At 50.6% G+C, this 27,588-nt stretch overlaps 1 protein-coding gene across 4 annotated transcripts in view; it reads right to left on the bottom strand.

Moving 5' to 3' along the window:
* Positions 1 to 24,519: 24,519 nt before the first annotated feature.
* Positions 24,520 to 27,588, bottom strand: part of LOC146869296 (nuclear factor 7, brain-like) — a 153,118-nt gene continuing 150,049 nt past the window's right edge. For 2 of the 4 annotated variants that reach the window (XM_085647039.1, XM_085647028.1), the window contains exon 7: positions 24,520 to 25,755. In XM_085647039.1, coding sequence (XP_085503165.1) covers positions 25,256 to 25,755 — 500 coding nt within the window. In that variant the 3' untranslated portion in view covers positions 24,520 to 25,255. The remainder of the gene's footprint in view (positions 25,756 to 27,588) is intronic. The other 2 variants (XM_085647042.1, XM_085647045.1) reach the window with 1 other exon arrangement.

Genomic DNA, 27,588 nt, shown 5'->3' with positions numbered 1-27,588 from the left:
GAGCAATGAAGGTCCTGACGGGATAAGGCATCGGCCTTCTTGTTTTGGGCTCCTGGCCGGTAGGTAACTAGAAAATGGTACTCCGCAAAAAAGAGCATCCATCTCTTTTGACGGGGCGAGAGGTGTCTTGCTGATCGGAGGAACTGGAGATTACGGTGATCGGTGAACACCGTCACCTGGTGTTGCGCGCCCATCAACCAATGCCGCCACTCCAGGAATGCTTCTCTTATGGCGAGCAGCTCTTTTTCTGAGATGGTGTAATTTAGTTCGGCCGGGCACAGCTTCCGGGACATAAAGGCAACAGGATGGAGTTGTCCGGTCTCTGGTTGTTTTTGTGACAAAACGGCCCGACTGCCACATCGGAGGCGTCTGCTTCCACAATGAAGGGAAGGTCGGGTTTGCCGTGGCGTAGGATGGGCGCGGAGGTAAACGCTTTCTTAAGTTGGTCGAAAGCCGTTTGGGCCTCAGGAGACCAGATGAACGGAACCCCTTTTCTTGTTAGCCTGGTGAGAGGGGTTACCAGTTGGGAGAAGTGGTGGATGAACCTCCTATAAAAGTTCGAAAATCCCAGGAAGCTCTGGACCTCTTTCACGGTTCTGGGTTGAGGCCACTCAACCATGGCTTGTATCTTCCTGTTGGCCATGATTTGCCCGGTGGGTGTTAACAGGACACCAAGGAATTCCACGGTTGTGACATGGAACTCACACTTTGTGAGTTTACAAAACAACTGATGGTCTTGCAGGGCTTGCAGCACGGTTTTTACGTGGTGTATATGGTCGTGTAATGTAGATGAAAAGATTAAAATGTCATCTATATACACCACGACGTACTTGTCTAGGAAGTCCCTCAACACCTCGTTGAGGAAGAACTGAAAAGAGGCCGGGGCGTTACATAGCCCGAAGGGCATGACCAGATACTCGAACAGGCCAAACCTAGTTTTGAAGGCGGTTTTCCATTCGTCCCCTCTTCTTATGCGAACCAAGTGGTATGCCCCTCGGAGATCCAACCTGGTGTAGATGTTGGCTTCCCGTACTTATTCCAGGAGCACCGGGATCAGTGGAAGCGGGTATTGATTCTTAATGGTCAGTGCATTCAGCGCACGGTAGTCGATGCAGCAACGGAGTTCGCCGTTGGCCTTCGGGTTGAAGAAGAGGGGGGAAGCCGCAGGAGACCTGGAAGGACGAATGAAGCCCAATTTCAGAAATTCATCCAAGTACTCACAAAGATGCTGGGTTTCTGGACCCGTGAGGGCGTATATTCTGCTAGACGGAACTATGGCTCCCGGAATCAAGTCTATACGGCAATCGTACTGCCGGTGCGGTGGTAATTCTTCTGCTCTTCGTTTATCGAAGACTTCTGTGTAAGTGGAGTACCAGTGCGGGAGTGTGACATCCTTCTCGGCTGCAGTGGCCACGTGCTGGTGGAGGATGTCGTCAGGGCCTATTCGCCGTGGTGGTTTATGGCACTGCAGGTGACAGAAGACGGAGTCGAACTTTATCGTGTTATCCGCCCACGTTATGTGCGGTTCGTGCACTCTCAACCAGGGTAACCCCAGTATGAGGTTGCAACGCGGAGCCTGGATGACGTTAAACGTGAGCCACTCGCCATGGTCCTCCCCGATGGTAACCCATAGAGAAGGGGTTTGATAAGTAATGGGACCGGAGTCCAGCTCTTTACCGTCCACCGCATAGACGAGTTCAGGCCGTTCCTTGAGCCTTAGGGGGATTCCAAGCCTTTCGGCCTCATTTTTGTCGATGAAACACCCAGTGGCTCCGAAGTCGATCATGCCGCGAACGGGTCGGGGACACCGGTTTACTACCACAGATACGGAAATAAAGAAGAATCCAAAGTTCACAAGGGAGGAGCTGGAGATCCTTGTCAATGAAGTCATCAGAGTCGAGCCACAGCTGTTGATCAGACAGACCAGCATAGCTGAAAAATCACGCCTGTGGCAGAGGATTGTCGATAGGGTGAATGCTGTTGCACCCATCAGAAGGACCAGGAATGAATGCCAAGCCAGGTGGTACGATCTGCGGAGGGCGGCCAAGCGCAAAATGAATGAGGACTACGCCCAGAGCAACATCACTGGAGGTGGTGCGCCCCGCAGACCAGTACATTACCATCCCTGGGAGGAGACGGTGATGGCCATGCTTCCACCGGTGGGAGTACATGGACTCCAAGGAGTTGCAGAGCCTGGTGAGTACACAAACAACTTACGTAACATGGGGGTAATGGCATCTACACACCAACTACACCAAATGCACGCAACTACCCCCAAGCCATCACCGGCCAGAACCACAGTCAAAAACTACGCTAATGCCAATAACATGTGTATGCCCCATTGAGAAAGCAAGACCATTCTATGTCCCATGCTACATGAAGCACCAACCCAAGAATGGATGTCCGGTATGCTGGGAGGGTGGGTGGCACAAAACGCATTTTGAATCATAAATCAGACACAATTGCCCTCATCCCATATGGGCCAGCTACATACCCATGCACCATGCGCAATGCACAGGGATTGGGAAAGTACTGACAAGATAGCTCACACTTGGCCCTGGTGTAGGCAGCACAAGGCCCTCCTGTGACCAGTGCAAACACAAACACCAAGACAACAAGCTCAGATATCTAGGACAGGAACTCACACTCACTGTCATGGCAGCATGCTCCATGGGGGGACAGCTACATCACCTGGGAGACACAGGGCCAAATCACACTACACCCACCAGCAGGCCCTGTCACACACACCCCTTACACAAGCAGACACAACCAGGACAGGCAATGGATTTACCCACTGTCACAATGGACATGCAACACAACAAGACCAATACATAGCCGAAGAAGCATCCAAGCAACAAATCGACATGTCAAAGACTCAGGAGAACATATCAATCTGTCCCCCGCAACATACCCATCCACAAGTGAATATTGAGGAGAATGCTAGGCACATACAACTACCGGGAGGAACAGTGTCAACTTGAATGTGTATGAAACATGCATGTTGCATGAAACAGCATTAACATTTTCTGTCTCCCACACACAGGGCAACGTGATGAATATCCCCCCAACAATGGGGGGGGAGAATCACAGTCACAGGCTCGGGAGGAACCTGATCCCACCGGCAGCGACGCCTCTCAACACTCCGCGGATGACCCCGACCGACCTGGACCCTCTGGTGTCCAAGCCCCTGCAGAACCTGGTTCAGGAACATCTGTGCCAACCACCACCCCCATTCCTGCCACATCCCAGGAGACACCGAGGAGCCCTGCCCGCAGTGAACAACTGAGCCAGTCTGACCAGGGGGGACAAGGTGCGGCTGGCACCCAGGAGGAGGCAGACAACACCGCCACTGCCATCCCTCAGGGGTCCCGTAGACCCGATGTGCCCACAACGGCAGGCCAGGCTCGTGTGGGCAGGGGTGGTGGGAGTGGAGGACGGCAGAGGCGAGAACCTAACCAGCCAGCTGAAGGGACCGGTATCTCACACATCCGCAACATCATGGAGGCATACCAGCGTTACACCAGGGAGTTCAGCCAGGTAGTGGTGACCCTCACAGAGATCAAGAACCAGCAGGCCGAGCAACACGCCAGTCAACAAGAACACCAAGGACGGATGGAGGCAAGACTGGCTGAGCTCCTGGCGGTGCAAAGGGACATAAGCCATTCACTCCGTCGGATCAACATGGCCAACCCTCCCTGTGCCACCAGGCGAAGACCACCACCAGCCACAGGGAGGGAGGAGGAGGAGGATTCGTCCAACGGAGCGTCCCAAGCATCGTCAAGGCCTGCATCTTAGGGTCCCCTAAGGAAGGTGGGTCGTCCACGGAAAAGACCATGAGAGGCAGCGGCCCATCCACATCTCCCAGGTCACCTGGCCTGGCACCTGGCCTTCATGTGCGACAGCAGCACCTCATTGACTGACATCATCTGCCACATGGACTTGCTGGTCACAGTCTGACCAATGATGCCAAACACTGTGGTCTGGACTCTGATGACTTCAAATGCAAAGGATCCCATCTCCCCCTGTGAACTTTGGATTCTATGGTCCCTGCATAGCACCTTTTTCTGTGCACAAATCACGCCCCAGAGCTATAAATAAAAACATTAAGACATGAAATTTCATGTTGCAGTCATTTAGCATGAGTCCACAACATACGTGTGGGGATATGTCGAAGTATGCCTGAGTGTGGAACAAACTCCAGCCATCCATACACTTGGATCTGAGTCCAGTCGAGGACACACATGGGTCACAATGTATCACAAAATACAGACATGGAGCCCAATACTCACCCGTGATGGCCTCAAGCTGCTGAGGGGGTGCTTGCAATACTGCTCAGACAGACCAATGTGGAAGAGTATCATGAAGGTGTAGAGGTCATGGGTCATGTTGATGTGCCGGGGGAGGGAGTCCCAGGTCTGTTTGGCAAGGTGGGAGAACTATCTCGTGCATGCAGTTTTTATGTGGATGTGATGAATGGTGGCCAGAGCAAGGTGGGCTGCATGGAGTTGGGCCAACGGGGTGTTGGATGACAGACATCCAAGGTCGGTGTTGGGTCTGGGGTTGTGGACTGCCTCCTGAGTGTGGTTGAGGAGTCTGAAGGTGATCCTGCAGCACACAGTGAGCCATTGTACCTATCTCAGGTGGACGGTGATGTGGCTGGGGCGGGGGATGTTGCAGATGAGGTGTGCGGATGCACGCTGGATGTGGACAACTTCTCCTGCAGTTTTGCTGTTGTTCTCCGTGGAGGCCGGTGCTGTAGTTGAGCCGGCTGGTGTCGTGGACCAGGGGGACGGTCTGTCTTGCCTTGGAGTGGATCCATCTGTGGGTCATTTGCAGCATGTGGAGGGTGGTGCAGCATGAGGTACAGATGGTGGTGAGTTGCATGGGAATTGTGAGCGATGGGTCCATGATGAACACCAGCTTGCGTGCGTGGCCACTGGGTGCTGGTGCAGTGCACAGGCCAGTGGGACACAAGGAGTTGAACCAGCAGTAAGGGGACAATCCTCAGGTGATGACCTCTGTCCTGTTCAAGTCCAGCCTCAGGTGGCTGATGTTCAGCCATTCCTCAACGTATCTCATGCTTTCTTTAAGTTTGGATCTGGCAATGGCTGGCTCTTTGGTGAGTTTGAGGAGCAGCTGGGTGTCAATGGCATCCGAGATGATGATGAGGTCGTGTGCGCATGTGATGGTGGAGAGGGGGGTCATGGAGACATTGAAGATCGTCGCGCTGAGAGAAGAGCCCTGTGTCATGGGCCAGATGACCCCAGTGTACTACATGTTGCAGGGTGGAGGCAGACTCCCTGGGCCTTGCTGGTGAGCGACTTTCTGATTTAACCCTGGGGCCCTCCTCTGGATACCAGTGTTGGAGATGTGTGAGCTGACAGTGTGGTAGCACATGGTGTAGAATGCCATTGAGAGGTCAAGGGTGGTGGCCTCACCATTGTTGAGCATGGCAAAGTTGTCGTTCGTGGTGGCAATGCTGACGGTTGCAGTGGTATGATTACTGTGGAAGAACGTTTGGTGTCGTGGTACACCTCGGGTATTCTCCTCGGGATGACGCTGATGCAATAGAGGGGTCCCCCTCCCATCCGTCCCCAACCCTGATTCGTATAACAGACCCTCAGGCTCGGGAGACAGGTGGGCGAGGGAAGGAAGGGAGGAGACAGCGGGGAGAGATACCTGAAATGAGAGAACGAGAAGGATTAGGGACGATACTTCCCTCCCTGTGGCCAGAGTACTTTATGCGGTGCTTGCCTAATTCACCTGTCTCTCTCTCTTTCCTAGACGGGGGAATAGGTTTCTGTTTCTTCTTCGCCTGGAAAAGGCTCTGATACCAGACCTCCTCTCGCAGGGGAGTCTCGGAGCGGCTTCTGATGTGGCTTATACCACCGGCTTCAAGCGAGTTTAGCCCAATGCGTTTTTGTAGCTGCGCCTTAGCTAGTGAGGGATTATGCTCCAGGCCCAGGAATCCGTGGGGCCAGAGAGCGTCAAGATGGGAGGAGGTTGGCGAGATCGGAAAAGAGATCAGGGTGTTCCTTGTAACCGCCCACTGCGCTTCTACTCAAAGCCCAGGTATCCGTGGGGCTGAGGAGCGCTGATGAAACGGTTCTCACACGGATGTGGAAGGTGACTCAAGAGAAGAAAGGAAACCCTCCAGAAACCGTTGACCGCGCTTCCACTCGAAGCCCAGGTATCTGTGGGGCTGAGGAGCGCCGCTGTAACGGTTCCGGAGCGGGAGCAGTGAGGAATCAAACCGTTGGTTAGGGAGTTACTTCTCGTAACCCTAGACGGAGCTGAAGACTCTCCGCAACTACGAGGGATACTATGCTACGCAGCCGGGGAATGCGGGCGGACCCTCCGGAGACCTGAACCCGGCACACCGCGGGCATCTCTGGAAGGGAGGGGGGGCCTGTGGATTCACTCACCCTGTTCGCCGCTTTCAGTGTTTGCCGCGGAGGTGACCTTCTTCGGATTCGGAGCGTTGCTTGCAGGATTCCCGGGCAGTGAGCACGGGCAGATATCACGGGGTGAAGGTCTCTGTGGAGTTCTCAGCGGAGGCACTCGCGGAACGGACGAGGGCCGTTGACTGGAAAACCTGGTAGTTTGCGTAATCATTGGCACCGCCCCTTTGCATATGATCGTCTTTTATGTTGGCAGCTCTTTGCACCTGGTGGGAACAAGGGCGCGGTGCCTTCTGGGCAATGGAGTTCTTTGAACTCGGTTCGCGGCCGGATCGGGTGCGGCTCTTCCCCGCCCATCTGGGTGATCATGACAGCACATCCCCCTTCACCCCGCGTCCCGCGGTGAGAGAAGGACTGGGCTTGTCCGGGCAGCGGCGGTGGAAGGCCGCCACCAGGCGATCCGCATGAACCGCCGACGCTGGTTCCCAGGAGTTCTCCTCCGGGCCATAACCCGTCCATGCAAGAAGGTACCACAGTTTGCCTCGAGACCACTTGGAGTCCACAACACATCGTACCACGTACCCCTGTTCGTGTTGGACCCAGACTGGGGCCGTCACCTTACGGACCGGACAGAAGGAGGGCTTCAGCAGGGAGACGTGGAACACAGGGTGTATCTTCATAGACTTGGGCAGTTGCAGCTGCACTGCCACCAGGTTCACATGTCGTACCACAGGATGCGGTCCGATGAACTTTGGGTTGAACACGCTAGGTCCACGAAACCGGATGTGTTTTGTTGATAACCACACCTTGTCTCCTTTGTGGTACTCTGGCGGGGCTCGTCATCGTTTATCGGCTTGAGCTTTGTAGCGTGTTTTAGCCAGGTTCAGATTGTCTCGGGCCTTTTTGATCGCATCGCGAATATTCTTTATCCTGTTTTGGACTTCGGGAAGCTTACTGTGTGTGTGTGGTAGGAGAAACGGGAGGAATCGGGGGTGATGACCGGTAACAAGAAAGAAGGGTGAGAAGTGCTTGGAGGAGTGGATGGGGTTGTTGTAGGCGATCTCGGCTACCCAGAGCCAGTCCACCCAAGCGTTTGCTGCCTGATCAACATAACAACGGAGGTACTGTTTTAGTGTCTGGTTCAGTCTTTCGGTTTGACCGTCCGTTTGGGGATGGAAGCTGGTGGAGAGGGAGGATTGGATGCCAAGTTCTTCACACCAAACCTTCCAAAAACGGGCTGTGAATTGTGACCCCCTGTCCGATACGATTCCTAGGGGAAGGCCATGGAGCCGCACTATGTGTACCAATAGGAGTTTTTCCAGGGCCCCTGCTGTGGGCACTTGTTTGCATGCGATGAAATGTCCCATTTTTGTTAGGTAATCGATGACAACTATAATCGCAGAGCAGCCCTGGTCCAGAGGCAGACCGACGATGAAATCGACAGAGATTTTTTCCCACGGTTGCGTTGGGGTTGGCATCGGCATGAGGAGGCCTTGTTCTTTTTGTCGATCAGCTTTCACTTGGGCGCATACGGGACAGCTTTTCACCCATTGCAGTACATCGGGACGAACCGAAGGCCACCAGCATTGTCTCAACACCAGTTCTAGCGTCTTTGTCCCTCCCATATGCCCTGCGCTGGGTGCATTGTGACACCAGGTGAAGACGAGTTTGCGGAGTCGAAGAGTAGGGAGCAATACTCGAGAACCGCACATGCGAATGCCGCTGTGTATTCGCCATTCTTTGTGTCGCTTCAGCCAAGTCACCCAGGCAAACGTCCGTATCCCTTTTTTCACCTCCTGTAAGAATGACGTGGTCTGTAAGCCACCCACCACTTGACTTGGTGACAGGATGGGCTGGTCGATGGACTCTGATGGGGAGCAATGAAGGTCCTAACGGGATAAGGCATCGGCCTTCTTGTTTTGGGCTCCTGGCCGGTAGGTAACTAGAAAATGGTACTCCGCAAAAAAGAGCATCCATCTCTTTTGACGGGGCGAGAGGTGTCTTGCTGATCGGAGGAACTGGAGATTACGGTGATCGGTGAACACCGTCACCTGGTGTTGCGCGCCCATCAACCAATGCCGCCACTCCAGGAATGCTTCTCTTATGGCGAGCAGCTCTTTTTCTGAGATGGTGTAATTTAGTTCGGCCGGGCACAGCTTCCGGGACATAAAGGCAACAGGATGGAGTTGTCCAGTCTCTGGTTGTTTTTGTGACAAAACGGCCCCGACTGCCACATCGGAGGCGTCTGCTTCCACAATGAAGGGAAGGTCGGGTTTGCCGTGGCGTAGGATGGGCGCGGAGGTAAACGCTTTCTTAAGTTGGTCGAAAGCCGTTTGGGCCTCAGGAGACCAGATGAATGGAACCCCTTTTCTTGTTAGCCTGGTGAGAGGGGTTACCAGTTGGGAGAAGTGGTGGATGAACCTCCTATAAAAGTTCGAAAATCCCAGGAAGCTCTGGACCTCTTTCACGGTTCTGGGTTGAGGCCACTCAACCATGGCTTGTATCTTCCTGTTGGCCATGATTTGCCCGGTGGGTGTTAACAGGACACCAAGGAATTCCACGGTTGTGACATGGAACTCACACTTTGTGAGTTTACAAAACAACTGATGGTCTTGCAGGGCTTGCAGCACGGTTTTTACGTGGTGTATATGGTCGTGTAATGTAGATGAAAAGATTAAAATGTCATCTATATACACCACGACGTACTTGTCTAGGAAGTCCCTCAACACCTCGTTGAGGAAGAACTGAAAAGAGGCCGGGGCGTTACATAGCCCGAAGGGCATGACCAGATACTCGAACAGGCCAAACCTAGTTTTGAAGGCGGTTTTCCATTCGTCCCCTCTTCTTATGCGAACCAAGTGGTATGCCCCTCGGAGATCCAACCTGGTGTAGATGTTGGCTTCCCGTACTTATTCCAGGAGCACCGGGATCAGTGGAAGCGGGTATTGATTCTTAATGGTCAGTGCATTCAGCGCACGGTAGTCGATGCAGCAACGGAGTTCGCCGTTGGCCTTCGGGTTGAAGAAGAGGGGGGAAGCCGCAGGAGACCTGGAAGGACGAATGAAGCCCAATTTCAGAAATTCATCCAAGTACTCACGAAGATGCTGGGTTTCTGGACCCGTGAGGGCGTATATTCTGCTAGACGGAACTATGGCTCCCGGAATCAAGTCTATACGGCAATCGTACTGCCGGTGCGGTGGTAATTCTTCTGCTCTTCGTTTATCGAAGACTTCTGTGTAAGTGGAGTACCAGTGCGGGAGTGTGACATCCTTCTCGGCTGCAGTGGCCACGTGCTGGTGGAGGATGTCGTCAGGGCCTATTCGCCGTGGTGGTTTATGGCACTGCAGGTGACAGAAGACGGAGTCGAACTTTATCGTGTTATCCGCCCACGTTATGTGCGGTTCGTGCACTCTCAACCAGGGTAACCCCAGTATGAGGTTGCAACGCGGAGCCTGGATGACGTTAAACGTGAGCCACTCGCCATGGTCCTCCCCGATGGTAACCCATAGAGAAGGGGTTTGATAAGTAATGGGACCGGAGTCCAGCTCTTTACCGTCCACCGCATAGACGAGTTCAGGCCGTTCCTTGAGCCTTAGGGGGATTCCAAGCCTTTCGGCCTCATTTTTGTCGATGAAACACCCAGTGGCTCCGGAGTCGATCATGCCGCGAACGGGTCGGGGACACCGGTTTACTACCACAGATACGGAAAAAAAGAAGTGTTTGGGTTCCGTGGTGAGGTCGGCTTCGGTCGAAGGGATGGAGTGGTAGCTTAAAGATGTCCCTTCCTGAACCCTCAAGCTCTTGGGTTTCCCGCCGGTTCGTCTTGGATAACCACTGCGGCTTGTCCGCCGCGGTTGCGGCCTGTCTTGGGACGCACAGGACATTCTCGTAGGAAGTGGCCCTTCTTGCCGCAGTACAAGCAGTGACCCTGCTTCCGTCGATGGTCTCGTTCGCTGAGGGTTAGAGACGCTCTGACGGTCCCTATTTCCATAGGGTTGGAGCGGGTTTGCCTGGGCTCCACAGCGCGGGGGAGGTCGTAAGTCCCCGAAGTCTTCTCTTTGCGTTTATGATCTCCTTTGCGTTCCCTCAGACGATACTCTAGACGGGACGCCAATTTGATCATCGCCTCACAGGTGTGGGGTTGGGGGTCTATTTGGGCGATAACGTCTTTGAGTTCTTCCGTTAGCCCTCGATAGAAAATCGCCGCCTGCTTGGATTCTGGCCAGTCCGTTTCGGCCACCAACCGTCGGAAGCTGTTGATGTAGCCGATGAAGTCGTTGGGGTTTTGACGAAGGTCAAGGAGGTCACTGTCGGCTGAGAAGGTGTTCGCACGGCGATCAAAGGTTTTTTCAAACTCCATCCGAAAGGAGTCCCAATCATACAGGAGGGCGTCATCTCTCCTGACGATGGGAACAGCCCATTGCGCGGCTTCTCCAGCCAGGTAGGAGATGAGGAACGCTACCCTGGCTTGGTTGGTAACGAACAGTTTCGGTTTGCAATGGAAGTGCAACAATATTTGCGTCATAAATACCTGCACTTTTTGTATCTCCCCATGATATCTTTCTGGAGGAGCTAAAGGTACGTGGGACGGCATCTCCACTACCACTTGGGGAGAGGTTGTTGGAAATACATTCCCGGCATCAAAGGGGTTTCTCTGGAGGCGGTCCAAGCGGGTATGCAACGCCGCTGTTTCTGCTCTAGACGTGGCCAGCTCTACCTGAACCTGTGCCAGTGCGGCTAACACGTCCTCTAACATGGCCATCCCTATATCAGCTTGATCAGGAGGAGGGTAATTCGTGGGCCAATGATTCTGTCGTGGTACACCTCGGGTCTTCTCCTCGGGATGACGCTGATGCAATAGAGGGGTCCCCCTCCCATCCGTCCCCAACCCAGATTCGTATAACAGACCCTCGGGCTCGGGAGACAGGTGGGCGAGGGAAGGAAGGGAGGAGACAGCGGGGAGAGATACCTGAAATGAGAGAACGAGAAGGATTAGGGACGATACTTCCCTCCCTGTGGCCAGAGTACTTTATGCGGTGCTTGCCTAATTCACCTGTCTCTCTCTCTTCCCTAGACGGGGGAATAGGTTTCTGTTTCTTCTTCGCCTGGAAAAGGCTCTGATACCAGACCTCCTCTCGCAGGGGAGTCTTGGAGCGGCTTCTGATGTGGCTTATACCACCGGCTTCAAGCGAGTTTAGCCCAATGCGTTTTTGTAGCTGCACCTTAGCCAGTGAGGGATTATGCTCCAGGCCCAGGAATCCATGGGGCCAGGGAGCGTCACGATGGGAGGAGGTTGGCAAGATCGGAAAAGAGATCAGGGTGTTCCTTGTAACCGCCCACTGCGCTTCTACTCAAAGCCCAGGTATCCGTGGGGCTGAGGAGCGCTGATGAAACGGTTCTCACACGGATGTGGAAGGTGACTCAAGAGAAGAAGGGAAACCCTCCAGAAACCGTTGACCGCGCTTCCACTCGAAGCCCAGGTATCCGTGGGGCTGAGGAGCGCCGCTGTAACGGTTCCGGAGCGGGAGCAGTGAGGAATCAAACCGTTGGTTAGGGAGTTACTTCTCGTAACCCTAGACGGAGCTGAAGACTCTCCGCAACTGCGAGGGATACTATGCTACGCAGCCGGGGAATACGGGCGGACCCTCCGGAGACCTGAACCCGGCACACCGCGGGCGTCTCTGGAAGGGAGGGGGGGCCTGCGGATTCACTCACCCTGTTCGCCGCTTTCAGTGTTTGCCGCGGAGGTGACCTTCTTCGGATGCGTAGCGTTGCTTGCAGGATTCCCGGGCAGTGAGCACGGGCAGATATCATGGGGTGATGGTCTCTGTGGAGTTCTCAGCGGAGGCACTCGCGGAACGGACGAGGGCCGTTGACTGGAAAACCTGGTAGTTTGCGTAATCATTGGCACCACCCCTTTGCATACGATCGTCTTTTATGTTGGCAGCTCTTTGCACCTGGTGGGAACAAGGGCGCGGTGCCTTCTGGGCAATGGAGTTCTTTGAACTCTGTTCGCGGCCGGATCGGGTGCGGCTCTTCCCCGCCCGTCTGGGCGATCATGACATTTGGTGCCGGTTTCCTGGAGATGGTTGCATGGAGGAAAATTGTCATTTGCTTGTTGAGTGTCTTCCTGATGATATTTGCTGGGTAGGGAAGCAGGGTGATGTACCAGGAGATCCTGCGGTACTGCCGTCCGTTGTTTAAGAAGGGCCTGGGTCTCTGCATGCCTCCTGCACCCATGGAATGTGGCATCCCTTGCAAGGGTGGGGTGTCTTGGATGGAGATCTGCTGTCAGTTCACTCACAATGCTGATGAGCTCCTTGATGTCGTGTTTGGGCTCTTTTTCTGTATTATGGGGTGAAACTGTTGAAATGTAAAAGGGTATTGTGGGCTGCGAGTTTTATGTACAAATCAACCTCAAGTTGACCGGCTGTATGCCTGATGACTATGTCAAGGAATTCTACTTGGACGTTACTAGAAGTTGATGTAAAGTGCATGTTTAGATCACATAAGTTAAAAATTCTGGTAAAATTTCAGTGAGACCAGTCCATATGAAAAAAATGTCATCAATATAGCGTGACCATCTAGTGACTGATTCTGAAAAGGAAGCCCCTTCTTTATAGGTGAATGAGTGCTCGAATTTAGCAATGGAGATGTTGGCTATGGTTGGTGCACATGATGCTCCCATGCTTGCACCTTGTAGTTGCTTGTATATGTGAGAAGGTGGCCTGATATATGCTGTCCACTAGTTCTAGTGGGCACCTTGTATCAGTCCAAACAACCCCTTATGGTGATAGGTTAAAGACAACCTTTATTGAAAGCTATCCTAGTGGTAGCTTTAGAGAGCAGCTTTCAGGCTAAGTCTTGAAGGAATGTAAAGCAGCTTGTTTTACCAGTCTATAATCTCTTGAAGGATCAAATGAAAAGACAACCACACCAGGTATATATTCAAAATATACGTATTTAAGATAAAACACACCTCTCTAGTCTCTTTATGAGACTGGAGTTAGAAGTACTTAAGTTACAAGATAGCAATCATCAGTAATAGCACAAATACACGTTTGGGCCCTAGGGGCGTACCAAACCATATACCAAAAAAGTGGTATAAAAACCACGACTGGAATAGGCACTAGGCCTATTGCCTCTAGAATCACTGGGACCCCAAGGTACCACCCAGGGTAGTGACACAGGGGACCCACGGGGACTGTATGCAGTGTGAAAACACAACCGCGGGTTCCTAATATCTTCTATGGGCAATGTCGCGTTTGGAATATTATAGATTAGGGATACTTAGAATCGAGTCAGGACCAAACCCTTTTGAACTTAAGAAGTTCTAGGGCTAGCACCCACGAGAGCACCGGAGTACTCGAGTTACCTCACCCAGGGAAGCCGGGTGCATAGGTATCTTTTGGTGTCGGTCGCGTCGTCGATTTCAATGGAAGCCTGCAAAGAACTGCTGCTGCCGTGAAGAGGAGAAGTGTTCGGAGAGATCCAAGCCTGGATCTGTGATGTAAGGAACCTGAAAGCAGAGGGGACAGAGTCTGGGTCACTTGCCAGTGTCCTAGAGCAGGATGGACCAATGCCCACAGATGTCGGGTGCTTCAGGTGACTGGATGGGTGTCTTGACTCTTCAGCCTCGAGGTCCAGGAGGTGTCGATTAAGTCCACGAGCCGGATTCGAGCTGTCCCACAAAGTCTGTTGAGTGCTGCAGTGTCGGCGACCAGAATGGACCCAACAAGCCTTGGCAACGACAAGTCACTGGAATTCAGAGAAAGTTCCACGTCACCCACTAAAGCCACAGCTTTGCTGTGGACTCAGGGTATCCTCAGGGAAGTCTGGAAATCCCCTTCTGGGGATGCAGAGATTTCGGCGTCCGGCGAGAGCTTCAGAATTGCAGACCAGTCAGTTGCTTCTTTGGTGCCTGCCAAGCAGGGGAGTCACTCCTTGACCCCAAGGGAGATCTCTTAAGTCTTCTAGTCAGGATAGAATGTCGAAGGTCCAGGATGTACGTTGCAGAGTTTCGTCCAGGGTAATCTAAAGTCCTAGGGACTGTATTCCTATACTTATAGTAAGTTTAGGGGATGGACTAACTCTAAGGCCCCACCTATGGGTGGGCCAGGAAAGAGGGGTGGTTACACCCATTTCCTTTGTCCAGTTTCGCGCCAGAGCAGGGGAAGGTAGCCCCTGCAACTAGTTTGAACTGGAGTATGCACAGGGACACCAAGTGTGCCCTCAGTGAGGACTTTAAAGCTCCCGCCCAGCCCCAATACACAGCAGCCTGTCTGTGGAGGTGGTTACACCTCCCCGCGACAGAAAACCTATTGTGCAGGCCTCCCCTGCCGGAGTTTCGGTCAGCAGCAGGAGGCCAGACCCGTGTCTGTGGCAGAGGCATCCATTTTGCGATACCAGGGCTCAGGAAAGTCCTACCGGGTTTAGCCAGTGTGAACATGTCTCTCCCTCTAGAAGGGTGGAATGCTACCCGCGCGCCAGAATTGGCGGGGGGGGTAGTATTCCAAAGCGTTTGACACCAAACACGACATGTTTTGATGCAGCCATGCCAAAGTTAGCATTTACCGCGAGGTTATAATGCACTTAAGAGTATATGGTATGGCTGTATCACAGAACAGCCATAAGGAAGTATTTCCAAAAGCTACAGAGGGGCTCAGCTCATGCTTGGGCACCCTCTCACATAAAACCAAGCACTCTGCCTTCAGGATTGTCAAGGCCTGCCATAGGAGTGGCTTATAGGTGTATATGTGTCTGTATAGGGTAGTGATATAGGTAGCCTATACCGCAGTAAGAGGTTAAAGCACACCCTTACCCAGGCTGCAGTAGCAGACCTGTGGTGTCATTTTGGAGTGCTTCCCAGGGGTGGCATAATATATGCTGCAGCCCCTGGTAGACCTCTGAGGTACCTATTCCCTAGGTACATAGTATACCATATACTAAGGGCTTATAAGGCACTTCAGAATCCAATTAGATATGTACCTAATGTACATGCAAACCATTTTAGAGAGGAAGCAGCTAGGCTGTGGTCCTGATTAGCAGGGCCACAGCCAGACTAAGGTCGAAAAACAGTGAAACACCAGCAAAACGGGGGGTACCCATGTGAAGCAGATCCTACTCTCCTACACAACCTCCCCCCCCCAAACGCAGGGACATTAAACTAACCTTGACCAGTTGAGTCTTCATGTTCTAAGTGGAAATATCTAGAGAGTCCATCTGCATTGACATGGTTACTCCCAGGTCTATGTTCCACTGTAAAGTCCATCCCCTGTAGGGAAATGGACCACCTAAGCAGTTTGGGGGTTTCACCCTTCATTTGTTTTAGCCATAAGAGGGGCTTATGGTCTGTCTGAACAAGGAAGTGAGTACCAAACGAGTATGGCATCAACTTCTTCAGAGCCCAAACCACAGCAAAAGTCTCCCTCTCAATGGCTGACCAACATTTCTCTCTAGGGGTCAGCCTTCTGCTTATGAAAGCTACTGGCTGATCCTGACCTTCTTCATTCAATTGTGACAGTACAGCCCCAACCCCCAATTCAGATGCATCAGTTTGAACAATGAACGTCTTGGAGTAGTCTGGACTCTGCAGAATGGGAGCAGTACACATGGCCTGCTTCAGGTCATCAAATGCCTTTTGACAGCTAGCTGTCCACTAAACCTTTTGGGGCATTTTCTTAGAAGTTAAGTCATTCAAGGGTGTCACTATTGATCCGTACCCTTTGACAAATCTCCTATAGTACCCAGTCAGGCCTAAGAAGGCTCTCACCTGAGTCTGGGTAGTTGGAGCAACCCAGTCCATTATGGTCTGGATTTTGCTCTGCAATGGTTGAACCTGGCCTCCATCTACAAGGTGGCCCAGGTACACAACCTGACTCTGCCCTATCTGGCACTTAGTAGCCTTAATAGTTAGGCCTACTTTTTGCAGGGCCTCCAAAACATTCCTTAGGTGGACCAGGTGATCCTCCCAGGTGGAGCTAATGACAGCAATATCATCTAGATATGCTGCACTAAAGGTTTCCAGGCATGTGAGAACTGTATTCACCAACCTTTGGAAAGTGGCAGGTGCATTCTTCAAACCAAAGGGCATTACCACAAATTGATAGTGCCCACTAGGGGTAGAAAATGCTGTCTTTGGCATAATCAGCTAGCCTGATCTGCCAGTAGCCAGCTGTTAAGTCAAATGTGCTAAGGTGTTTGGCTGAGGCCAAAGTATCTATACGCTCATCTGCCCTTGGTATTGGATGAGCATCAGTCCTGGTGACTGCATTGAGACCCCTGTAGTTCACACAAAACCTCATTTCTCTTTTTCCACCACTGGTGTGAGGTTTTGGCACAAGGACCACTGGACTAGCCCAAGGGCTATCTGAGGGTTCAATCACACCCAAATCCAACATTTTCTGGACTTCTGTCCTGATACAGTCCCTGACATGGTCAGGTTGCCTATAAATCTTATTTTTAATAGGCAGCCTGTCCTCAGTGTCCACTTCATGAGTGCACCAGGTAGTCTGACTTGGAGTCAGTGAGAACATGTGTCTGAACTGATTGAGAACCTGTCTGCAATCAGTTTGCTGCTGGGCAGTGAGGCTGCCTGCCAAGGCTACACCATCAACTGACCCATCATTAGGGTTCTGTGAGAGGAGGTCAGGAAGTTGGTCACTCTCTTCCTCCTGTCCCTCATCAGTTGCCATGAGCAAGCCCATGTCAGCCCTGTCCACATATGGCTTTAGCCTGTTGACATGAAGTACCCTATGGGGACTCCTAGGGGTCCAAGGTCTACCAAGTAGGTAACCTGCCCTTTCTGTTCAACAATAGTGTGGGGTCCACTCCACTTGTCCTGGAGAGCTGCTGGGGCCACAGGCTCCAACACCCACACTTTCTGTCCTGGCTGGTAAACAGTCAGTACAGCCTTTTAGTCATGCCAGGCTTTTTGCAATTCCTGGCTAGCCTCAAGGTTTTTGTTTGCCTTTTTCATGTACTCAGCCATCCTGGAGCGGAGACCAAGTACAAAGTCCACTATGTCTTGCTTTGGGGGCTTAAGAGGTAACTCCCATCCTTCCTTCACCAAACACAATGGACCCCTGACAGGATGACCACACAGAAGTTCAAAAGGGCTGTAGCCAACCCCCTTCTGAGGCACCTCCCTGTATGCAAATAAAAGTCAGGACAAGAGAAGGTCCCACTTTCGCCTAAGCTTCTCTGGGAGTCCTTTGATCATGCCCTTTAAGGTTTTGTTGAATCTCTCAACTAAACCATTGCATTGTGGGTGATAGGGTGTGGTGAACTTGTTGTTCACTCCACACTCCTTCCACATAGCAGTTAAGTAAATTGATATGAAGTTTGCTTCCCTGTCAGATACTACCTGCTTTGGAAAACCTACTCTTGAGAACACACTCAAGAGGGCTCTTGCCACTACAGGTGCTGTAGTGGTCCTTAAGGGAATTTCTTCTGGATACCTGGTGGCATGATCCACTGCCACCAGTATAAATCTGTGTCCAGATGCTGTTTGGGGATCCATGGGACCAACAATGTCCCTACCCTTTCAAAGGGCACCCCACCACAGGTAGTGGTATCAGGGGGGCCTTTGTAGTGCCACCTGCTTTGCCACTGGCTTGGCAGGTTACACAGGAGAGACAAAACTCCTTTGTGTCTTCAGACATGTGTGGCCAGTGAAAGTGAGGAACAATTCTGTCCCAAGTCTTGTTCTGGCCTAGGTGTCCTGCTAGGAGAATATCATGGGCTAGTGTCAATAGGAAACCCCTAAACGTCAGAGGTATAACCAACCTCCTGGATGCACCAGGCTTGGGGTCTCTACTCTCTGAGTAAAGGAGTCCATCATCCCAATAAACTTTATGGATGCCACTAGCATTCCCAGCAGCCTCAGAGGGTTCTGAGGGTTTCAAGAGAGTGGCAGGTTTTCTGCTCCTGGCTCAGATCAGACCTGGAAGGGCCCCCTGTCCCCAAGAACTCAACCTGGTCAGGTTCAAGCTCCTCTGGGACAGTTCCTTCTGCAGGCACAAGATCATCTCCCTGAGGATACTGATCAGTATCCTGAGACAGGTGGGAAGGCTCTGCCTTAACCCCACTGCTCCTCTTCTCATGAGGCACCTGGTCCATTATTCCAGAATCCAGGGCCTGTCCAGCTTTTGACATTTTTGCCTGTGACCTGGTCACAGCAAAGACATGTGCAGGGATCCCTAACATTTCTGCATGTGTCCTAAGCTCCACTTCAGCCCAAGCTGAAGTTTCCAGATCATTGCCAAGCACGCACTGTACTGGTAGGTCCGCACTTACCACAACCTTCTTAAGGCCAGTTACCCCCCCACCCAGGAGAAGTTAACAACTGCCAGAAAATGGTCTGTTCTGACATTGCTAGCATTGGTCACTTGGTACATTTCACCAAGTATAATCTGCCCAGGATCCACAATATCTTTTGCCACCATGGTGACACTTGCTCCTGTGTCCCTGAATGCCCAAGCTTCTACTCTATTAATTAAAGGGTGTTGTCTGTATTTGCCCAGGTTACTGGGGCTCACAAAGGGGGACATATCCATGCCCCCATCACTGATAAGCACAACCTGAGTTGGTACTCTGACTAGGCCAGAGTCCATCTCAGAACCCAGGGTCAACCCTACTACACCCTTATTCTGTGTATTCCCACCACCAATTGTAACTGCATTAGGGAGAGCAGGTGCCTTAGGGGCATTGGTGGGGGCTGGAGTATTTTCTTTGGCCTTGGTGCAGTCACCAGTCCAGTGAGTTTTCTGCTTACAGATTTTGCACCAGGGCTTCTTTTGGCCTTTACCCTTTCCTGACTGTGTATCCCCACCTAAAGAAGATTTTTGGGGCCCTTGAGAAGACTTCTGGTCTTTACCCTTGTCCCCACCGTTATCAGAGTTTTTGGAATCTTGCTTCTTTGGGTCACCACCTTGGTTCTGTACCTTCTGCCTCACCCTGGTTCTGACCCATTTGTCTGCCTTCTTTCCCAATTCCTGGGGAGAGGTCAGATCAGAGTCTACCAGGTACTGGTGCAACAGCTGATTTTGACAGTTATTAAGAATCTGCTCCCTCATTATCAGATTGTACAATCCTTTGAAGTCACACACTTTACTGCCCAATAACCAACCTTCCAGAGCATTAGCAGCACAGTCAACAAAGTCAACCCAGTCCTGATTTTGTTCTTTTTGTGTGTCTCTGAACTTTAACCTGTATTGTTCAGTGGTTAGGCCAAACCCATCTATTAGAGCACTTTTCAAGACTTTGTAGTCATCAGCACCCTCTTCTCTTACAGTGATGAGCTTGTCTCTACCTTTGTTTGCAAAGGAGAGCCATAAGATTGCTGCCCACTGATCTCGAGGGACCTTCTGTACTTTACAGGCCCTCCCCAAGGCAGTTATCCATTTGTGGATATCATCCCCACTCTGGTAGGGAGGGACAATCTTACTTAGGTTTCTATGGTCATAAGACCTCTCCCTATCTCTAGGGAAATTGCTGCCACCAAGGGACTCTAGTCCCTCCTTTTTACTAGCTCTGTAGAGCTCCAGGGCTTCCATATCTAAGGCCATCTGCTGCTTTCTGAGGTTGAACTTGTCTTGCTCATACTTCAGCAGTCTCTCTCTCCTCTCCTGGGAGGTTTCCCTCCCTCTGTGAGAAGAAACAGAGGTTCCTATAGATAAGTTAGACTGGATAGATCCCCTTGACAGAGATCTATCCCTTCTAGCCCTGTTGTCAGGCCTACCAGGAGGAATAAAGGAAGTGGCATTATTGTCAACATCCTCATCCTCATCCTGGTGGTCTGTGCTCACCAGAGTCTGGTCATTGTCACCAGTCTGGTGAGCATTAGAGTTAGGGTCAGGGGAGTTTCCACCTCTGGACCCACCCTCAGGTGCTGCCCCACCCACACTGTCTAAATCCTCAGACCCACTAGGCCCTGTGATAGCATCCAATTTCAGTATCTTTATGAGATGCTGGGTGGATGGACTTTTGCCTGTCTTCAGCTTCCTAATGGAACATAAGGCCCTAAGCTAAGCAAAGGAGAGATCCTCATATTTATAGGGAAGGAGCTCACTGGTTCCTGGTAGGGACCCACTGGTTCCTGGCTGGTTAGACATTACTAATGTGGTGTGGTGTATTGCACTGCCTACACTAGTGTGGCCTACTAAACTCTCTTGAGTTGTAGAAAGGGTGTGCTATCCCTTAACACACAACTCTAAGTTCAGCAGAACTTACTGTAGCTAAACTTGATATTATATGTACCTCAGGTACCTTTAGTGGGTTTCAGTTGATCAATTCAATTGAGATTATCTGGTAAAACAATAGCACGCTGGAATCCCACACACTGCACACCACTGTGAGAAGGTGGCCTGATATATGCTGTCCATTAGTTCTAGTGGGCACCTTGTATCAGTCCAAACAACCCCTTATGGTGATAGGTTAAAGACAACCTTTATTGAAAGCTATCCTAGTGGTAGCTATGGAGAGCAGCCTTCAGGCTAAGTCTTGAAGGAATGTAAAGCAGCTTGTTTTACCAGTCTATAATCTCTTGAATGATCAAATGAAAAGACAACCACACCAGGTATATATTTAAAATATATGTATTTAGGGTAACACACACCCCTCTAGTCTCTTTATGAGACTGGAGTTCAAAGTACTTAAGTTACAAGATAGCAATCATCAGTAATAGCACAAATACACGTTTGGGCCCTAGGTGCGTACCAAACCATATACCAAAAAAGTGGTATAAGAACCACGACTGGAATAGGCACTAGGCCTATTGCCTCTAGAATCGCTGGGACCCCAAGGAACCACCCAAGTTAGTGACACAGGGGACCCACGGGGACTGTATGCAGTGTGAAAACACATCCGCGGGTTCCTTTTATCTTCTATGGGCAATGTCGCGGTTGGAATTTTATAGATTAGAGACACTTAGAATCGAGTTAGGACCAAACCCTTTCGGACTTAAGAAGTTCTAGGGTTAGCACCCACGAGAGCACTGGAGTACTCGAGTTACCTCACCCAGGGAAGCCGGGTGCATAGGTGTCTTTTGGTGTTGGGTCGCGTCGTCGATTTCAATGGAAACCTGCAAAGAACTGCTGCTGCCGTGAAGAGGAGAAGTGTCCGGAGAGATCCAAGTCTGGATCTGTGATGTAAGGAACCTGAAAGCAATGGGGACAGAGTCTGGGTCACTTGCCAGTGGCTTAGGGCAGGATGGACCAATGCCCACAGATGTCGGGTGCTTCAGGTGAGTGGATGGGTGTCTTCACTCTTCAGCCACGAGGTCCAGGAGGTGTCGATGAAGTCCACGAGTCGGATTCGAGGTGTCCCACAAAGTCTGTTGAGTGCTGCGGTGTCGGCGACCAGAATGGACCCAACAAGCCTTGGCAACGGCAAGTCACTGGAATTCAGAGAAAGGACTGCGGTGCAGACCAGCATGGCCTGAGGGACTCACCCAGTGAGGGTAAGTGAGGACACGTCTGGAGCAACCAGGTAAGCCCAAGCAGAAAAGGAGTCGCCTTCGTGGGGACCGGCTAGCCAACGGGCTAGTGATCGCAAAGGAGCCTCAAGTGGTCGCACTTGAAGCTGGCCCACGGGTCACTCGTGGAGTGGAGGCCAGCAATCTTCAGTGCAAGAGGTGCTCAAGGCTCGACCTACTAGGAGCCCAAAGCACAACTTCAAGGAGGACCAGGAAGATAGTGTAACTGCAAAAGTTCCTGGTGTCCAGGGGTCACGGTTCCACGCCACCCACGATAGCCACGGGCCTCAGCTTTGCCTTGGACCCAGGGTAGCCTTGGAGAAATCTGGAAATCTACCTCTGGGGATGCAGAGACTTCTGACTCCGGCGGGAGCTTCAGAATTGCAGACCAGTCAGTTGCTTCTTTGGTGCCTGCCAAGCAGGGGAGTCACTCCTTGAGCCCAAGGGAGATCTCTTCAGTCTTCTAGTCAGGATAGAACGTCGAAGGTCCAGGATGTACATTGCAGAGTTTCGTCCAGGGTAATCTAAAGTCCTAGGGACTGTATTCCTATACTTATAGTAAGTTAAGGGGATGGACTAACTCTAAGGCCCCACCTATGGGTGGGCCAGGAAAGAGGGGTGGTTACACCCATTTCCTTTGTCCAGTTTCGCGCCAGAGCAGGGGCAGGTAGCCCCTGCAACCGGTTTGAACTGGAGTATGCACAGGGACACCAAGTGTGCCCCCAGTGCAGGACTTCAAAGCACCAGAGAGTGCTCCCGCCCAGCCCCAATACACAGCAGCCTGTCTGGGGAGGTGGTTGCACCTCCCCTCAACAGGAAACCTATTGTCCAGGCCTCTCCTGCCAGAGTTTCGGTCAGCAGCAGGAGGCCAGACCCGTGTCTGTGGCAGAGGCAACCATTTTGTGATGCCAGGGCTCAGGAAAGTCCTACCGGGTTTAGCCACTGTGAACATGTCTCTCCCTCTAGAAGGGTGGAATGCTACCCCCGCCGCCAGAATTGGCGGCGGGGGTAGTATTCCAAAGCGTTTGACACCAAACACGACATGTTTTGATGCAGCCATCCCAAAGTTGGCATTTACCGCGAGGTTATAATGCACTTAAGAGTATATGGTATGGCTGTATCACAGAACAGCCATAAGGAAGTATTTCCGAAAGCTGCAGAGGGGCTCAGCTCATGCTTGGGCACCCTCTCACATAAAACCAAACACTCTGCCTTTAGTATTGTCAAGGCCTGCCATAGGAGTGGCTTATAGGTTTATATGTGTCTGTATAGGGTAGTGATATAGGTAGCCTATACCACAGTAAGAGGTGCAAGCACACCCTTACCCAGGCTGCAGTAGCAGACCTGTGGGGTCATTTTGGAGTGCTTCCCAGGGGTGGCATAATATATGCTGCAGCCCCTGGTAGGCCTCTGAGGTACCTATGCCCTAGGTACATAGTATACCATATACTAGGGGCTTATAAGGCACTCCAGAATCCAATGAGATATGTACCTAATGTACATGCAAACCATTTTAGAGAGGAAGCAGCTAGGCTGTGGTCCTGATTAGCAGGGCCACAGCCAGACTAAGTTCGAAAAACAGTGAAACACCAGCAAAAAGTGGGGGCACCCACGTGAAGCAAATCCTACTCTCCTACAGTATAGGTTGCCGTTGAATTCAAAAGTATTTTCTTCCAAAGCAGTAGACTACAGATTTTATCCCATGCTTCCTGGTGCTTTACTTTAAATATGTCTTCAATATTTTTGGGTATTATCTCAGATAAGACCCTCTACCTTTGGAAGGCTCTTCTGTGGTATCTACTCTAAAGGTGAGAAATCAGAATAACTAGTTACCTACCTTCAGTAATGCTCTTTCTGGTGGATAATTTATCTATTCAGCAATTCCCCAATGCCTTCCCACCTTCTCGTTCTGTGGAGTGGATTCCAGACCATCATAATAAGGATCCAATTTAGATTTTGGCATCTACAATTTGTTTAAGTGCTCTGCGCACAAGGGTATAGGAGGAGAAAGATCTGGAGTGTTCTGCACTATAGGTCACTCTGGAACAGTGACCATTCAGTGTTGTCACTTAGTAGCCAACTCGCCATGGCACCGCCTGGATCCCTCATCTGCTGTACACTTACTCGTAGTTCGCAATCTTTAGCTACTGTTCTCTTTGATGCTGTTGTGTGGGTAATGCGCCATGCACCATTGCATCCCCACTACGCATAAACAATGAGATCCTAAATCATAAAACTAATTGCACGTGCAAATTCAATGTACGTATGCAAATAGTTCAATATAGGAGCGCATTTGTAAATCAATTTACCCCTCTGCACCAATACCCACCAATTGTTTAATATTGCACTCAAATCCACTGCAGCATCTAGGAGAAGGTGCTCCAGAGCGTGGAACTCCTCGAAAATGAGAAAACATCCAAAGGTTCAAACTCCAGTGTTGTGGGGATTCACACATTTTTCTGTACCCGTTACCATACTGGAAATAATTGGAGGTTTACTCCTGACAAGGGTAGGAGAAAATAACTTTCCAGGTGGTAAAGAGAAGAGAACATCTTCAAAACTGATGAAGTATAGGAGAACATATAGCTCCAATAGGAAATATAATTACCACCTGCAGAAACAAAAGCAAATAAAAAGCACTGGCAAAGCCAATAGGTCTTACTTTAATGAGCTAATGCATGCACACACAGGCATGCACAAATGTTACATGTTTGAACTGCATGCACAAATTCTGTTTCACGCTTTAAGGCCTCCCGTATTGGCTTTACCAATGCTATTGAAGTAGCAAACAATTATTGCTATGTATATAGAACGTAAATGGTATTTAAGGAACTGGAAATGACAAACAGTGGGATGATTGATTGTGATTTTCAGATATGAACAGTCCTTCGTGTATTCCAATGAAAACACTTCCCAGAACGTCGAATGATCACAGCCATAATCATGATATGAGAGTAATACTACTGGGTGGAGTAAAAGCCCATTCTATATATTTGGCGACAACAGGTAAACAAGGGCCAGATGTATGAACACATTTTCCCCTAGACACAGAATGGACAAAACTGTTTGATGCATCTGGCCCTAATTGGTAACAATAGATCTTGCAAACACCTGTGCTGTCAAGCCAGACCTAAAATGACATTTCTCCATACACATTTGTGCATTCAGTTGCATAAATGAACATGCGAATTAGGTTGTAATCACTTTTTTTCAATTCTAAGACTGGCAGATTTGACAGGTGTCCTGGGATTGGCATTTGCCTCCCTTGATTTAAGGTTGATCTAAACTGACCGTATTTAGCCACAATCTCAAGAACGGAAGCGGAAGCCATTGGAGCTGACAAAGGTGCCTGCTGGTTTGTTGACGAGCGTATGTCCCTTTAAAAGCCGGAGTGCAAAAGCCGCAGAGGTTTAGCACTAGAATCAGCACTAGGGAAAAAGAATGGATGGAGCTTTGTGGTGAAAGATCCTGCAAGCGTGTGGAGATGTCTGGATGTCTCTGCATCGTAGAAAGAGAGTTGGTCCATCTCATAGTCTAGGTAGACACCCACCGTGCTGCAGGCCACGTGCCCGAAGGTCCAGTAGCCATTTTCAGGGGTAATGATGATCCAGCCATCTCTGCTGGCCGACTCCTCTGCCACCCCCAGTTCCCAGTCTGGTCGGTCTCCTACATCCACCTCCCAGTAGTGGCGTCCTGAGGAGAAGCTCTCAGAGGCAAGCACACTAGGGCAGAAATCAAAGTGCTCCAGGCTGTCGGGAGAAGGCTGCGAGGCATACGAGTATCTGGCACTGATCCCATCTTCTGAGATGACCAGGTAGGAGTTAGCAGACTGGGGGTCAAGGGACAGCGATTCAGGAACTGTTGGGAAAAACACAATGACTGTTTAATGTATAACAAATGATTTTGCTTTCATCCAGTTTGTCCCACCCTTTTGTTGTCTACCTAAATGAGCTAGCGTTCCCTTCTGCTGTATGGTCTCTATATCTTTGTTGTTTTATTTTCTTGACTGTCCTAGTGAGGTTTGTTTGCCACTTCATTCTGCTGTGCATGGGCAAGGGCTGCGCTGTGGGACCAAGGACATGAATATATTGAGCAGAATGTGGTTGTTAGCCATGCCCACCATCCAATGTCACTGCACACAGCAAAAGGTTGTTTACAGGGGCTCAGGGGAACAACAACTAAGTAACAAAGGCCACAACTCCAGCTGAGCGCAGTCAAAGGGCATGCTCAGTGGGGTCAGGCCATGGCATCTGGTAAAAGAAGACACAGTTGAGTCGCGAGCCCAAGAGATGGCGAGAACCTCCACCGGCTCCAAGCGCCTTCGTTGATGCTGGAGCGCAGTGGGGCGGATTGCGGAGCAAACTTGCACGCCTCTATGGTTCTGTAGCGGTCAAGCAGAAAAGCATGGAGTACACAGGTGTGCCTCTCACCACCTCTAGTTTTCATAGAATCTTGTTCTGCCAGCGTCCAGTGACTGCTGCATATGACCAAAATCTGGACATAGAGGATTTTAGGCATTAAACATGGGAGCAGAGCATGACCACAGTCCACAGCCTATACTTAGTATTGACTGTGCACAGCCAAAGGTCATGAGCTATGCATGCCTGAGTTGGGAGTTGTTATTTATCTTTCATTTTTTGACGTTTTGTGTCAAGCATGTTGCATTGCAACAGCTACGTTTTTGGTTTGTCAAGCCATTATGTGTACAAAGCAACCTTAGCTAAAGTTAACTCAAAGAACATCTATAAATGGTATATACATAATAGGTATATCCACAAACATGCAAACACATGTATGAAAGTATGTTTTTCTCCAAATCAGTAGGTTCATTTTGAGATAAAACATAAGGCTAAAAAGTACCTAGAGTGGAGTAAAAGCAGAACGGTCAACTGTACTAGATTGCTCATTACTAGTGAGTGAATTATCTGCTTGTCATGAATAGTTGTCTTAAAGAAATGTTTGTGCTGATTGACACTCCATTTTGCTTAACAGAGGAGATGGTCTGGCCCAACCTACCGCGGGTTGCCAACCCCCCCTTCATGCACGATGACTGGGGGGGGTGCAGGTAAGGGCTGGGGTCAGGCGCTGCAGCCAACCCCTAACGGGCGGCCAATCCCCTGCCGTGCACGGACAAAGTCGGCCCAACCCACCCACAGGTGGCCAATCTCACACGGTGGCACAACTCCCCACAAACACCCACCCACCATTTGAAAAAAAAAATTGCGTTTTATTTGCTCATGCGGGGCCACGGGATTGGGAATCGCTGAGTCCCATGGGAACCCTGCAGGGTTTTGCAGGAAGCCTTGAAGGGTCCTGCTGGAGTACTGTGGGACCGGTAGTCTAAACAATACATACTTTGGCTGCTGGGGGGTCCTTGGGAGCCTGTCATTACAAGGGCCAAAGATCAGGTGCCCCTACCCTGCCTCCTTGTACCAATTATCTGATATTGATAATTTTCTAACCTTAATTTCTCAAAAACTGTTGAATGTATTTACACCAAATCACAAATAAAATGGTTTCTAAGTAAAGATCTAGCTTTCTGCTAAATGTGGTGTAATACCATTCAGCTGTGTTCTTCTGCACTCCTGTCTAAAATTTCCTATGGTTACCTAAAACTTACCCGGAAGGAGCTGAGGTGGATGAACTTTTCTTTTTTGTCAAAGGCACCAAAGTTATTAGCAAAGCAAAAAACGCTCTTCCTATGGAAAGTCT

The sequence above is a fragment of the Triturus cristatus genome, chromosome 1_1 (assembly GCF_964204655.1).
Source record: "Triturus cristatus chromosome 1_1, aTriCri1.1, whole genome shotgun sequence".
NCBI classification, from domain to species: Eukaryota; Metazoa; Chordata; class Amphibia; order Caudata; family Salamandridae; genus Triturus; species Triturus cristatus.
This window is presented reverse-complemented; position numbering and strand designations above follow the sequence as displayed.